We start from the raw sequence: 15,850 nt of genomic DNA, 5'->3' as shown, positions 1-15,850 counted from the left end.
ATTCCTATCTATTAAAGGGAGAGCGCATTTCTAGCTCCCTTCTCCACCAGAGTCCAAATGAAAGAGAGCGAGACAGAGCCCTAGTCCCTTCCTTCTTCCTCTCACTAGCCAACGTCACTTCCTGATGCCCAAGAAAAGTCTTGCCCTCAAAGACCTTCGCTTCATGGGCGGAACTCTTCTACAGTAAGTCTCCAGCAGGTGTCGTCATTCCAATCATTACAACACTATGGTGTCAAATGACACCAAACGTGTCTATGACTGTGTCACATCTGTATCTGTATTCTTAGCACCCTGCAGTGCCTTATGTATAGCAGACAAATAATAAATGTGCCTTGAACTGAACCAAAGGTTTCCTAAGCCTTCCCAGCTGGTATTTTTTCCTCTCCATTGGCTTGATGTGGCACTTTATTTCAAATCTTCATAAATCTTTATCCCACATTGTTTTGTATTATCATTATTTATATGTCTTATCTCCCTACTAGACTATTAGTTCCATAAGGGCAGGGACTGTGTCTGAAAGTGCCTAACATAGTGCCTGGCTCATAGTAGGTACTATATAAATGTTTATTCATTTCCCATTCCTCCCTTGTCTGAACTTGCTATCTCCCTGAGCACTGAGAACAATACTCTGCAAATAGAAGATATGTAATAAATATTTATTAAATTGAATTAAACTGATTGTAGAAGAGGCTGAACACTCAGTGAGTCTCCTGTTTGTGGTATCACCAAGATTTAATTCTCCTCTGAGTCTAGTGAATAGTGATTGTGTACATGTGTGAATATTTGAATGGATGGCCATTTATGAATGAGTCTTTGAGTATGTGTATGCTATGCTATAAGAACATAAATAAAGTTTCATTGAGAACAGGCCCTTGCTAGCTAATAAATCTTTGAAAACTGGATTTCTGTGCCTGATCCAAATGTGTTCTCTCCTCTATATATCTAGTAGCACTGCTATAATTTGGAGCAGTCTTGATTTGACATGAAAGTCAGATTTCTTAAAACAAAATAGGGATTTTGTGAGATACAATCACTGGCATAGGTTTTCTCCATATGTATATTGTGTGCCTCGCCTCATAGCTTGGAAATGCCTCAGGGGCAGAGTCCATATACTTTACTTCCTTCTATTCCCTCCTAACTCTACAGCTCTAGGAATTTTGTCTTCAGAAAACTGGAAAAAGAGTATAGTTCTTAACATTTAGTGGGCACATCTGGAATGTTTCAGGCTGACTTGAATAATCAAGCATCATCTTTTTTTTTCATTTTTATTTATATATTTGAGATATGAAACTTTTATTTGAGAAACTATCTATAATTTTCCCCAATCCACCATTTTTAAAAGGAACACTGGGAATAATAAGATAAATTCAGTTTACCTATCCTACATAATTAGTAACAAGAATATGCAGCACCAGAAACTTATCACACTTACAAGCATGCCAAGGCTATCTTGTCTTCTCAGTCAAAAGCAGAGAGTATGGGTTGAGCTTTTTAAAATAATCCTTCTCATTTTGTTTTCCAGAATGACAAATCCCCAGGACGTTCTGCAAGTCGATCAAGTAACATATCAAAGGTAGGTGGACTCTGTTTGTTCACTTGCTTATTTCAATCTAGCATTCCCAATGATACTATGGAATATAGTGCCATTCATGGTTGTCATTTGTTCTTTTCTAAGTTTATCATTTGTTCTTGTCTAGGTGTTTTCCTCCTGTTAGTGGATTTTTTGGTTGTTTTTGTTTTTAAATTGGATATGTTGTAGTGGTGGTAGTAGTAGTGGTGTTTCCTACACTGTACAGAAACACAGTTTTAAAAAACAACATGCTTTTTCTTTTTTTTTTCCTAAATCTTTAGCCCAATGCCTATGAGGCACTTAGCTCTCTTCAAAGTATCATATTGAGTGGGATGGGAGTACACCCACTGACCCCTGTAATAGAGACTCGAGGAGAAAGGAGGCCAAAGCATTGATTTATTTCTTTCGAAAGAAAGGTGTACCACACTCACTGGGACAACCAGGAGGTGTGACACACCGGGATTAGAAATCAAGCAGTTTTTATACTTTTTACAGACATCTAATTTGAGCAAAATGCGGTAATTGGGTTCAGAATGAATCATTCTCCTGGAATGTTCAGCGATTACTTATTTTGCAACATTTTCAGTTTCTGCAACAACTTTATCATGTCTACGTAATGTCTCAGTGCAGACTCTTTGAAACAGTTTTTAAGTTGATATGCCTATATTTAGAAAGGGGGGATAGTAGCTTCCCATTATTGCCTCTCTCTAGAAAAAAATAGAGGGAGAGAAATAGGGGGCTGTAAAGGACTTTAAGACTGAGATCAGATCACTAGGCCGAAGGGAGGGCACTTTCCATCTCAGTGGAGGGTCATATCCATATGTCCCTCTCAATATGTAGTGAGTTTTTTTTCTCTCACTTCCAAAAATGTTAATGTTCCCTCCCATTTGTGTTATTGGTGCTTGCAGTGCTATTTGCAGGAAATAGATTTTTCTGGAGTTTGTTCCTTGATCTCCTGGGATTCAAGTTACCTTTTTTCAAGACACAAGTTTTGCAAATCAATTTGTCATTTTCCAAGTTATTGGATGTGTAGTGTGGTAGGAGGAGCAGGGAGGTTGGGGGAACATGTGAAGCTCTACAATATTAAGCAAGCAACTGAAAGTATAGATAGTCTGGACTTTATTTTGGAAGTTTTGAAATTTGAATAGCTTTGTTATCAAAAGTCAAATCTGTTTTTGAGTCCTTCACTGGCTACTATTTTTGAGGGGAAGAGAAGGGTGATGAAGGGAGTGATAAAAATAATTTGTCAAAACAGAGTAGATGTGGTTTTGAAAAATATATTTAGCAAGTAAACATCATGGTTTTAAATAGATTCTTGCTGATGTCAGATGAAATCTAACAGGTGAATCACATACTCCTTTTGGGAGTAACACATGTACAAATAACTATAATACAGCATAACACATATGAGAGGCAGTGTGGTTTAATGGACAGAGTGCTCTCTTCAAGACAGGAAGATCTGAATTCAAGTCTGACACACAATGATTGTGAGACCCTAGGTAGATCATTTAAATTCTTGATGCCCTAGACCAGTCTCAAAGACTGTAAATTTGCAGAGCAGATGCTGGTCAGTATAGGGACTTTCTTTCCTGGGAGTTCTCTTTACCAATAAATCACAAAGCCTGTTCAAAAATGGCAGCGGAGAGGCATGGGGGCTGGGTATACAAGGCACAGAATTCACTCCTCCTCTCAAAAGTGCCTGACTAACTTCCAGGAAATGGTTAATTGACTTTTAAGACATTTGTTTATTCTGTTGGATACCAAGTATCCTTTTAGATTTTCTTCAATATAAGAAAGAGAGAAAAAGAGAAAGAAGAGAGAAAAGAAAAATCATAAAGCATCTTGGTAAAAGGAAATCCAAAATCTTGGATTAGAGACTTATTTAACCTTATGCAGCTGCCCAGGACTCTCTTTACCAAGTTATAGATGGGTGGTGAGTTTCATTAATGGAAAGAATTTCATACCAATTACAGGTCTATCACATATTCCTATAGTAAGGAAGTTAATATGGAGTGCATTACCCTTTCTAAAAGCTCTTCCTCCATGTTTTGAAATATTTGAAATATTCTCTATATAGGACAGGGGCTGAACTTGTGATTTCATTAATATAGAAACTCTCAATGCAAGACAGGATTTAGTTAGTCAGTTTGTCTGGAACTAGTTAATTAGTAAACATTTATTAAGAACCTACAATGTGCCAGGCACCATGCTAAGCATTTCAGATACAAAAAGAGGCAACAGGCAATCCCTGCCTTCAAGGAGATTACAATTTCATAGGTGAGACAACAGACAAACAAGTATGCACAAATAAGTTATATTAGACAAGTGGGAAATGAATAAAGGAAGGGAGGCCCCAGAATTAAGAGGGGTTGAAAAAACCTTCCCATAGAAAATGAGATTTCTGTAAAACATAGAATCTCAGACAGTTGTCTAGAGCTCTAAAAAGTTAAGTGAATAACCTTGGACCACACAGCCAGTATGTGTCATAGGTAGAACTTGAACCCAATTCCTATTGGTTTTGAAATAAGAACTCTGTCTACCACAGCATGGTATAGTCTCCCAATATAAGAAATAATAAATTAGGAAGATGTTTTCAGTAAACCAGAGAAAGGCCTACTGGCTTTCTTCCTAAGCAATCTATAGGTAGGCTTCATTTAAGCTTTCAATACAATATAAATGTAGTTAGGGAAGAATACTTCTCAGTAGGTCCTTATTCAATTCAGTAAAGTGTTATTTTGTTAATGTTCACTTACAAATGTTAAAATCATTTCCGAATCTTGACCACTTTTTTCCTGTATGTATATATGAGAATTCAATAATTCATTCTTATGAAGAACAAGTTTTCTGCAATGATAGAAATCCCAAAGTTTTAGTTACTTTATGATGCTTTAAATTTTTAAAAAATTCTGCAAAAATGAGGGAATCTTAGTTTTAATTTTATGAGATCAGAGCTCAAAATGACGTTTTTTTTTCATTAACTTGGTCAAAATAAGATCTGTCAAACGGTGAAAAAATATCAATTTCAAACATGGTCTTCTGAGTTGAAGTGGAAAGTCACTGTCTTCAGAATTAGGGAACTTGGGTTCCAATCCCATCTGTGCTAATTACGACCTCTTGGTTCCAGGTCTTTGTTTCTTCATCTCTAAAATGAAGTCGATTGGATCTGATGATCTCTGAGCTCCCTTCCTAAGTTAATCCTATGATCCTTTATAAAATATATAAAGGAACCAAGTAGAATAGTGACCTGAGATTGTTTTACACAAATTCTTAGCTAGATGGTTTTTTAATGTGTCCTTAGAGTGTACAAATCCTAAGCAACAAATGATTGGAATAAAATGTGTTGCTTTATTGTCCTGGATAGAGATGGGTGGTGATGTTGATGAGCATGGATTCTATCGTATTTTTATCAATCCTCCACACAAGGTATGGAGGTAAGCAAGTTGAAAAACTCCAATGGATTGGGGGGTAGGGGTAGCAACTAAACTTATTTTGTCTACTCTTTCTCTTCACCTTTATTGGATAAGTACTAGTTATTGACCTTCCATTATTATGTTACAATGCCAGAAGAGATATGATATATTATCTCATCTAGTCTTGTCATTTTACAGGTAAAAATATCATTACCTCTGTCTCTTGGCCCTGTCCTCATTAGCCTTTCTTCTCTAAACAGTGGTATGGAAGCAAGAGACTCATGAAAGAGAAAATAACCTAGGAGCATTCTTACTTGCTTGAGAATTCAAGACAAGGCCTGTCAATGGAGAGGAAGTATTTCCTTAAATCCTAAAGGTTAATGATGATCAAGGAAGAAAAAATGAAAGTTTCGTTTTACTTTGACACCAGAACCAAAAGGAGAGCACTTAACTCTAGGCCTCAGCATCCCAACCAATTATCCTGCTGTCAACACCTGACTCTTAAACACCTGAGCTTCTCCTTTAATACTGCAATTTGGGAAATAGAACCTGTGAGGAAAAGCTCAAAAGATAATTATTTAGCATTGAGAAGAGAAGGATGAGGGGCAGAGGCAAGATTTAGAGATTAAAGAAATCTTTATAGGATTGTCAAAATATATTTGATATTCAAAACTTTGACAAGTTGTTTTATATAAGATAATATCCTCCTTTTTTTGGACTCTGCTGAAGGGACGAGGAAAAATGGCAGGAATTATGACATGAGGGATTTAGCTCAGCCATAAGGATTAAAGATTTGGACAATGATAGTCACTTGATGTTAGAATGGATTACCAATGAGGTTTATGGGACTTCTGGCAATTGGTAATGATAATGTTGGTAACTATAATGGTTATTTAAAATTATGACATTTGTTTTCAGTTTACAAACACAATCACATATAATATGTTTGATTCTAATCACACTATGAGAATATCCAGAACCCTCTCAGAATATTTTGAACCAGAGGATAGAACTCTTCACTGAGAGGTAGGATAATGTCCATTTTGGAAGAGCGAAGAGGCCTTCCTGCCACCTACTATGTGTCAGGTACTGTTTTAAATGCTTTACAAATATTACCCCATTTGGTCCTCTTAAAAACCCTGGGAGGCAGATGCCATCATTATCCCCATTTCACATTTGCCTTAACTAATGTAGACAGAGGCCAGGTTACTTGTCTAGGGTCACACAGCTAGTGAGTATCTGAGGCCATATTTGAACTCAAATCTTTCTGACTCCCAGCCTAGATCCCTATCCACTGCATCACCTGACTGCCTCTAAGTAGCTAAGTGACTGCCCAGTACTTCAGTTTCCTCATTTGTAAAATAAGGATATTGGAAGAAGTCAGAGATTTTTTCAATGGGGGCCATGAACCTTTTATATATAATACTAAAATATGATTACCATATATACATATATATATGGTAATCATATTTTAGTATAATTGATTATCTTTTTAATTCTGTGGATTTTGTGTTATGCATCTATAAGCATTATTCTGAAAATGGATCCATAGGTTTCACCTGCCAAAAACAGTCACGAACCCCTGTAGTAGATGATTTTTAAAGGCTGTCTCTGCTCTGAATCCTATAATTCTGTTATCTCTAAGGTTTGTTCCAACATTAATGCTTTGATTTATCAGATAAGTTATTTATCCACAATTTCATAGCCAGTAAGGGACAAAGGGGGAACTCATACTCAGTTGCTTTGAGCTCTGAGTTGTCTTTTTTCCCCCATCATACCATATATTTTCATATCTTCTTACCTTTCTATTGTTCTAATAATGGGCAGCCAGTAGGCAGCTTTGGCCAAAAGCCACAGAGGTTGAGAACGACCACTCTGGGCTTGTCATAATATGCTTAGTAAGTACAGCAGCATTTATCAGCTAATAACATTTTTCTTGGAAAAGTCTCTTGGGACAACAGCTATAATCTGTCCTTTCCAGTAATAGGTTAACCCTCATGTATCCAGTGCCTTTTTAGAATATCTCCTCCTTGAGAGCAGGGACAAGTGCCCTTCTTCATATTCCCAGTGCTTAGCACAGTGCCTGAAACATAGTAAGTGTTTAATTAATGCTTAATGATTAATATTAAGCCAAATTGTATCTGGAGGTAGAGGGATGGATCAGAAGACCTAAAAAGTTTCTTCCCAACCTTATTATGTCTTTAACAGGTGAATGAATAAGAATGAAGCTTATTTTTCTTTGACTACAATGGGTAAAGGCTTATAAGTAATAAGGTTTCTCTTGTGATTATGTGAAGCTCATCAAAGGTTCCTTGATAGACACAACAGATATAATTTTGTGGAAGCCTCTCATTACTCATGTCAAGAAAGGCATAAAACAGTCAGGTGCATGACTGCCTAAGATGTTTGCCATTGTCATTGAGGATATTCAGATCAATGTCAGGATGAAAGGGGGATTAACTATAGAATGGGAGGTTCACCAAGTGCTCCCTTCTGTGTGTCACATTGTGTTAATTGCATCAAGCCGTTGAAGATTGAAGATGATCTCTTAAAAGAGATTGATAATCATTCAAGGGAGTTTGACCTTACTAGCCATGCAAAAAAAAAAACAAAACCCATCAATAAGATCACCCATCTGTTGAAGTATAGTGGTTTTCAGTCATGCCAAGAGTTTTCTGTAATGTTTATAAAGTAGTAAGTCAGTGCATGTAATAAGTTCTGATGATGGTGATTTATTAGGTGAGAGCAAAAAGCATCCTAGGACTGTATGACAGTGTTTCCATTGTGATTGCTTCTAGAAGTGTGCATCCATAATAGTAACACCCAAACTGAATACAACTCTGTTTCCTGTTTGTATTCTTCTTTGTATTCCTGAGTAGAACTATGTTATCCCTCCATTTCTTCCCATACCTTTTTGGTATTCCAATTGAATCTGGTTGCTTGGGTGATACTGAACCTGATGTGAAAGCCACAGATGAACCTTATAGGCTAAAAATAATCAATGTGGGATTGTCACAACATAGTGATGGTTACCAGGTGGGGTTTATCGAAGACTAACATTTTGCTTGAAAAAGCTTCTGTGGGCACAGTTGACAGTTGTTCCTCTTTAGAGAGCATGCTTAGAGCTTACAAACAGGTTTCCCACAATGCAAAATTGCCTAGACTTGCCCTCTTGGGGGATTCTTTGGGGGCTTGGAATCATTGCCTCCAACTAGCCTTAGTTATATATTCAACACTGCAAGCAAATCAACAAACAAACTGCCATGAGATAGGAGCAAGAATATTTTCAATTCAAATCATTGTCTAGCACACACAAACATAAATATCTGAAAGCACTTTTGCTGGGGGGAGTGGGTAAGGTGTATTAAAAGCAGGTCATAGTCCTTAACTCAGTTATAGTTAAACCATAAAAAACCTCTATCTTAAAATGATATTTCAGTCCATTTCCATCATTTTGTATAATGTTTCAAGGATTTAATTTACTTTGCAAAGGCTCAATTACTCATTTGATCACTTTTTGGTAGCTTCAAATAGGGTGTCAAGATAGAAACTGTTGAAGTAGATAAAATATGCTTCCTGAAGATTTTTTTCCCTGTCAGACTATGTGAGCATTTTAAATCTTCTAATCTTACTGCAGGAAATGTACCAAATCCTAAAATCCACAAAATAATAATAATGATGATAGCTAACATTTATATAGATCTTTTAGGTTTAACATTTATATAAGCTTTTCAAGTATCAGACATACATTTTCTCATTTGATCCTCACCATGCTGTGCAGTAGGTGTTGTTGTTATCAACGTTTTTAGATAAAAAACTGAGATGCAGAGATATTCTGATTTACCCAATGTCACTTAGTTAATGTCTGTGGTATGGTTTGTACCCAGGTATTCCTGACTACAATTCCAGTGTTCTATCCCACTAATATGTGATGCATTATTTCCTGTACGTTTTGTAAAGTTTCCTCATCATTAGAAAACTTTGACTGTCCATATGGTATCATTACTTTTTTTTTGGGGGGGGGGGGTACCATTACTTTTTAAAAAGCAATTTAAAGAGCCTGCAGCCAGGTCAAGGTGAAGAAATCCCAAAGAGGTGATATCTGGGGAATTCATTTTGCTGAATGTGAGCAATGAATCTTTGAAACAGGTGTTTAATGTGCAGTTGAATTAGAAGTTCCACCTTGGTTTCTTTGTACCTGGGACCAATCAATCATCAGTCACCTCAGTCTAAATGCCTTCAGAATGAGAGGTTTGACTTGCCATTCAATCAAGCAATAAGCACTTATTAAATATGCTAAACATTGTATTAGGTGAGACATACAAAGAAATACAAAAATGAGACATTCCCTGCCCTCAAAAAATTTCCATTCTTTTAGGGACATTTTCCCCAGATAAGGAAATATATGATTTATATCTTCTTTACCACCACCACACACACAAAAAATATACAATATTGGATCAGAAAAAGCCTCTGAAAATAAATAACACTAGAGCTGAATCTTGAGGGAGACCAACTGTTTGCAGAATTAGATGTGAGGAGGATATGAATTTTAGGCATAGAAGACAGCCTATGCAAAGGACTGGGAGTCAAAGGGAAAGCTGTGAGTGAGCAATAGTAGGTGTATCAGTTTGCCTAGAGCTCCAAGTCTATGAGGGAAATAATATGTAATCATCCTGGAAAGAGACAGTGACGCCAGGCTGTGAATGAAAGGCTTTGATTGTCAAACAGAAGAGTTAGTATTTATCTAAGGAACAGTGGGGAGCCCTGAAGGCTCTTGCACTTGGACCTCAAATGTTCAGAGTTTTGCTGTAGGAATCTAGATTGGACAGGTGTGCATACAATGGATCAGAGAAAGGAATGATTAGATAGCGGAAGACCAGTTAGGAGGCTATTGACTAGGTAAAATGTCATGAGGGTACGAAATAGAATGGTTGTGTTGTGAATAAAAAGGTGGGGGGGGGGATACCAGAGAAGTTGAAGAAGTGGAATCCATAAGACTTGATGACTTGATTAGATTTGGATGGTAAGATTGAAGAATTATTTTTTAATTTTTTTTACCCTATCTCTCTTCAAAAGTGTTTTGCTTCCTACTGCCCCTCCTCCAATCTGCCCTCCCTTCCTTCACCCCTCCCCCATATCCCCTTACCCCTCCCACTTCCCTAAAGGGTAAGATATATTACTATACTCACTTTGCTATTCCCTCTTTGAGCCAGTTCTGATGACTGTAAGGTTCATTCACTCCCCTGCTCCTCCCCCATCTTTCCCTCCACTCCATAAACTTTTTCTTCTTTCTTTTTTGTGAGATATTTTACTTCATTTCACCTTTCCCTTTCCCTTTTTCTGAGTTTAATCCTTTATTTTAAAGATGTCATCATGGGGCAGCTAGGTGACACAGTGGACAAAGCACCCCCCTGAACCCAGGAGGACCTGAGCCCAAATCCAGCCTCAGACATAAGACACTCACCAGCTGTGCAAACATGGGCATGCCACTGAACCCTGACTGCCCCACAAAAAAATATAAACAAAAATAAATGCTTTACAGATATCATCCCTTCCCACTCAATTCCTACCTGTGCCCTCTATCTAAATTTATTCCTTTCAGCTGCCCTAATCCTGAGAAAGTCCTTATGGTAAGACATTTCATCTTCCCATGTAGGTATGTAAATAGTTTAACATTTTAATATCCCTTGTGATTTCTTTTTTCTGTTTCCTTTTTTATGCTTTTCTAGGGTCTTGTATTTGAAAGTCAAATTTTCTATTCAGTTCGGGTCTTTTCATGAAGAATGCCTGAAAGTCCTCTTTTTTATTGAAGACCCATTTTTCCCCTGAAAGATTATACATAGTTTTGCTGGGTAGGTGATTCTTGGTTGTAATCCCAGTTCTATTGCCCTCTGGAATATCAAATTCTATGCCTTCCAATCCTTTAATGTAGAAGCGTCTAGATCTTGTGTTATCCTGACTGTGGCTCCATCATATTTGAATTGTTTCTTTTTGCCTGCTTGCAATATTTTCTCCATGATTTGGGAGCTCTGGAATTTAGCTATAGTATTCCTGGAAGTTTTCATTTGGGGATCTCTTTTAGGAGGTAATCAGTGGAGTCTTTCAATTTCTATTTTACCTTCTGCTTCTAGAATATTAGGGTAATTTTCCCTGACAATTTCTTGGAAGATGATATCTAAGCTCTTTCCCTAATCACAGTTTTCAGGTAGTCCAATAATTTTCAAATTCTCTCTCCTGGATCTATTCTTCAGGTCAGTTGCTTTTCCAAGGAGATATTTCACATTGCCCTCTATTTTTTCATTCATTTTTATTTCCTTTGTTGTGTCTTGATTTCTCATAAAGTCACTATCTTCCATTTGTTCAATCCTAATTCTTATTATGTTTTCTTAAGTGTATGTTCAGTCCTAATTCTTAAGCAATTATTTTCTTCAGAGAGCTTTTGTACTTCGTTTTCCATTTGGCTAATTTGGCTTTTCAAGCTATTGACTTTTTTTCATGACTTTCCTGCCTCACTCTCATTTCTCCTTCCATTTTTTTCCTCTATCTCTCCTACTTTATCTTCAAAGTCCTTTTTGAGTACTTCTATGGCCTGAGACCAATTCGTCTTTTTCTTGGAAGCTTTGGATATAGGATATCCTCTTCTGAGGGTGCACCTTGATCTTCCTTGTCACCAAAGAAACTTTCTATGGTCTACATTTTTATCTGTCTCTTCATTTTGCTAGCCTATTTCTTGACTTTTAACTCCTTCAAGTGGGGGCACTGCTTCCAGGATGCACTGTCCTAAGCTTCAGGGGTGTCCTAGGTGGTATGATATAAGGAGAGGCAGGTTCTCCACTGGCCTGGTTTGTTCTCTGATCTATAAATAACCCCAAGCCTACTTGCTCTTTACCCTGGGAACAAAATTCTGTTTCAGTGTAGCTGCTAGCCCTGGTGAACCTGTGCTCCTCCCCCACTTGGGCTGCCACCACTAAAGTCTGTTTCCTGGTTCCCAGTATGAGTACAACAACCGAGTTCTGCCTCAGCACCTGCAGAGACCCCTGTAATCTGCCCCTGGCCAACCAGTCGGCCCTCTCAACAGACTGTGAGCTTAGTTCCAGAAGAAGCTGGTGCTGCAGCTGATTCAGAGGCTCTGAGGGTCTCTTTCTCTGGTGGGGCCAGCCTGGAGCTGGATCTGCATGTGTAGCCATGGGGCTGTGCTTCACTTTCTCCCTAGTATAACAAATCTTTCCTGCTGACTTTCTAAACCATCTTTGGCTAGAAAATTATCTCACTCCATCCTTTTACGGGTTCTGTTGCTCCAGGAATTGTCTTATGGCATTATTTGGAGGTTTGGGGCATGATCATATGGGGAGCTCTGAGAGGTTACTAATATCACATATTATTAAAGTATTGACCATGTGGCATTTAACACAAACAGAAAACCCCCCAGTGACATTTTGTCTCTGCGTTACCTATACTGGCCTAAGCAGAGAGTGCTTGCCAACAGGATGGCATGACAAGCTTAAAGTGCAACCCAAAGGAGGCAGCTAGGTGGTGCAGGGGATAAAGCACTGGCCCTGGATTCAGGACGACCTTAGTTCAAAGCCAACCTCAGACACTTGACACTTACTAGCTGTGTGACTCTGGGCAAGTCACTTAATCCCCATTGCCCCCCCCCCAAAAAAGTGCAACCCAAGAATCCTAGAGCGCAACACAAAAATCAAGATTGAAGACTTAAGGATAATTCCTAAGGTACAAACCTGAATAAATGGCAGAGCCCAGAAATGGGAAAATCAAGAGAAGGGCTGGGATCAAGGAGAAAATTAATAAGTTGTGTTTTGGATTTGTTGATTTTGAGTAAGATATAGGACCTGGAAACCTGAGACTGTAGCTCAGGAGAGAGATCAGGGCTTGATTTGTACATTCAGGAGTAACTGGAGGCATTGGATCTTAGATCTCAGAGAATGGACAAAAAAGATAAAAGAAGAGAGGTAGGGAGAAGTACATGATGATTCTCCAGAGGAAACCAAGAAGGATCATTTAAGAGAACAGAAACTATTCAGTGTTAGGAAAATTCAGAGGTAAGAGTATTCTGAAGGAAAGATTGGTCTGCAGTGGTCTATGATGCCAATAAGTCAACAAGGATGGGTACTGAAAAAAAGGCCACTGGATTTAGGTTTTGGAGAGGGCAGTTTCAAATGACTATAGGTTATGAAAGCCAATTTGTAGAGAAATGAAAAATGAGTGGTAGGTTAGAAAATAGAGGCAACAAATATATTGTATTGTACTGCACTCTACTATATACTATATTATATTATATCATATTATACTATACTACACTATATTATATTATTCAAATATGGTAGCTTTTTCTAAGGAGTTTGGCTGTGAAAAGAAAATGATATTCTAATGAAATGGTAAAGGCCAAGTGAAAGTTCCTTAAGAATTGGGAAGGTCCAGCATGTTTTAAGGCATCATGGAAGGAATCAGTGGATAAGAAAAGATTGAAAGTTAGTGAGAGAAAATGGGTGATTAATCAATGAATTTAAATGAGAAGCAACATAATTAATTGAGAACTGGAATTAGATCATACCATGAATCTTGAAATTGGTTGCAACAAGTGCATTCAGGAATCATAAAAACTATTGTATTTTTTAGCAGCACACATTTGAGCCCATATATATGTATATACTACATTGGCTCAGATATAGGACACCAAAAATATAGGAAACACTCCTCAAATTAGATTTCTTTGAAATGAAAATAAACCCCAAAGGTACAAGATGAAAAAACAAACACTAATTTACATTGTACTCAGGCTTTGTACAAAGCCCTGCAAATACTACATTCAATCAAATATAGGAATAGGGACTGATCTTGTGATTGTATTGGTATTGGGGAGTCCCAGGTGACAAACTCTTTCAATGAAAGGTGACACCTTCTCGGAAACTTATAGTCACACAGAGTTGCCTCAAAAATGAAGAGGTTAAGTCACTCATTCAGTGTCACAAAGCCAGTATGTGCTAGGGGCAGACCTTGAAAAAGGTTCTTCTAGCTTCCAGGCCAGCTCTCTATTGACTCTGCCAGGCTCTCTCATTGGTTCAGAAATGGGCCGCCAAGAATATAGGTCATAGGCCTCAAGTGAGATTTCTTTGAACTGAAAACAACTCACACATATACATAATGGAAAAATAACACTAATTTTAGTTTCTATTTAGGTTTTGTACTAATCTGGTGTGACAGAAAGTTTGGTTGTATTAAGAACAAAATAAGATTTTTTTTTCCTACCATGTTTCTTATAGCTATTGTAGATTTAGAGGTCAAAGGAACCTCAGTGGTCTTTCGGTCCAAAACCTTCAGTTTATGGGTAATCAGACTTGGGCCCACAGAGGTTAAATGACTTGTTAGCAGTCATACAGGTAGAAAGTAAGGGGCTGGAATTCAAACCCAAGTCCTCTGACTTCAAATCCAGTGCCTTTCTCCACTGTACCACTTAAATTTTCATCCTCCATGGTATTATAAAGAAATAACACAACCTGCGTGCTCTTTTAAACACTGTGCTTCAGTCTGTACTCAGAGTTTATCAGTTCTCCCTCTGAATAGCATTTTTCATCATGAGTCCTTTGGAATCGTCTCAGTTCATTATTTTGATCAGAGGAGCTAAGTCTTTCTCAGTTGATTATCATTACAATATTATGTATAATATATGGTCTTGGCAGGTTTTTCTGAATCTGCTGACTTCCCCCTTTTTCGTTTCTTATATCACTATCACAATCACAATTACAACAATATAGCACAACGTTGTTCAACCATTCTCCATTTGATGGGCATCCCCTCAATTTGTGTGATCCATCTTTATTTCTTGGGCTTCCTTTTACTGGCTTCTATATATCAATAGTGCCTAGATTCAAAGGTCTGAAACATAGAGATCATGTCTATTTAACTCATCCTGTACAATGCAAAGTAGCAAATTCTAAGCTCTTATGGTAGACTTTAACTTTGGGTTTTGTTTTTTTTTTTTAGGCCGTTGGGTGTAAGAAACTTGCCCGGGGTCATCCAGCTAGTAATTGTCTGAGGTCATATTTGAACTTTTCTAATCACTTAAGTTTGTTATAGTGGATAGGATGCTGGATTGTTTAATACACACACCCCTTCCAAGGGCTGGGATGTAAGTCAGAGCCAGAAATCAGCAATAAAGCAGAAACAGGTAATAGGGCAAATGTTAGGTTCAATTTGCCCGTCTTTCCTGGCTTCCTTTTTCAAGTCTCAGTTAAAGCCTGCCTTCTCTCTCTCTCTCTTTTTTTTTGTGGGGCAATGAGGGTTAAGTGACTTGCCCAGAGTCACACAGCTAGTAAGTGTCAAGTTTCTGAGGTCGGATTTGAACTCAGATCCTCCTGAATCCAGGGCCAGTGCTTTATCCACTGCACCACCTAGCTGCCCCTCGGTCCATCATTTCTCTATCTTGTTTATACACAGTTGTTTGCATGTTGTCCTCCCCATTAAGCTGTGTGCTCTTTGAAAGCAAGAACTATTTTTGGTTTTGTCTTTCTTTGCATCACCAGTGCCTAGCAAGGTGTCTGACACATAGTAGATGACACTTATAATAAATGTTATTGACTGTGGCTCAGAGGCAGAATCAAACCAGCTGACTAAGATGAGCAACCAGACATTAATATTCCTCAGCTACCCAGGTATCAGGGATCCTGCCACCCATTGCACATCAAATACATAGAACACACAATGTGATCACTTTAGATGCTTTAAATTTTAGTTTTCTATGTCTATTTTCTATTTTTTAAAGGGACTAAATATTATTCTGGTATTATTAAATAGTACATATTAGTTTGGAAAAGATCTGGTCAATAAGAATGTTTAAAAGAATCACAGA

At 37.7% G+C, this 15,850-nt stretch overlaps 1 protein-coding gene across 2 annotated transcripts in view; it reads left to right on the top strand.

Annotated features, from left to right (window-relative positions):
• MARCHF1 (membrane associated ring-CH-type finger 1) overlaps positions 1-15,850 on the top strand; it is a 1,073,794-nt gene that overhangs the window by 853,406 nt on the left and 204,538 nt on the right. For both annotated transcript variants that reach the window (XM_043969737.1, XM_043969736.1), the window contains exon 5: positions 1,523-1,573. In XM_043969737.1, coding sequence (XP_043825672.1) covers positions 1,523-1,573 — 51 coding nt within the window. The remainder of the gene's footprint in view (positions 1-1,522; positions 1,574-15,850) is intronic.

This window comes from Dromiciops gliroides, chromosome 6, assembly GCF_019393635.1.
Source record: "Dromiciops gliroides isolate mDroGli1 chromosome 6, mDroGli1.pri, whole genome shotgun sequence".
Taxonomy (NCBI): Eukaryota; Metazoa; Chordata; class Mammalia; order Microbiotheria; family Microbiotheriidae; genus Dromiciops; species Dromiciops gliroides.
The sequence above is the reverse complement of the archived record's forward strand: the minus strand, read 5'-3'. Positions and strand labels throughout refer to the sequence as shown.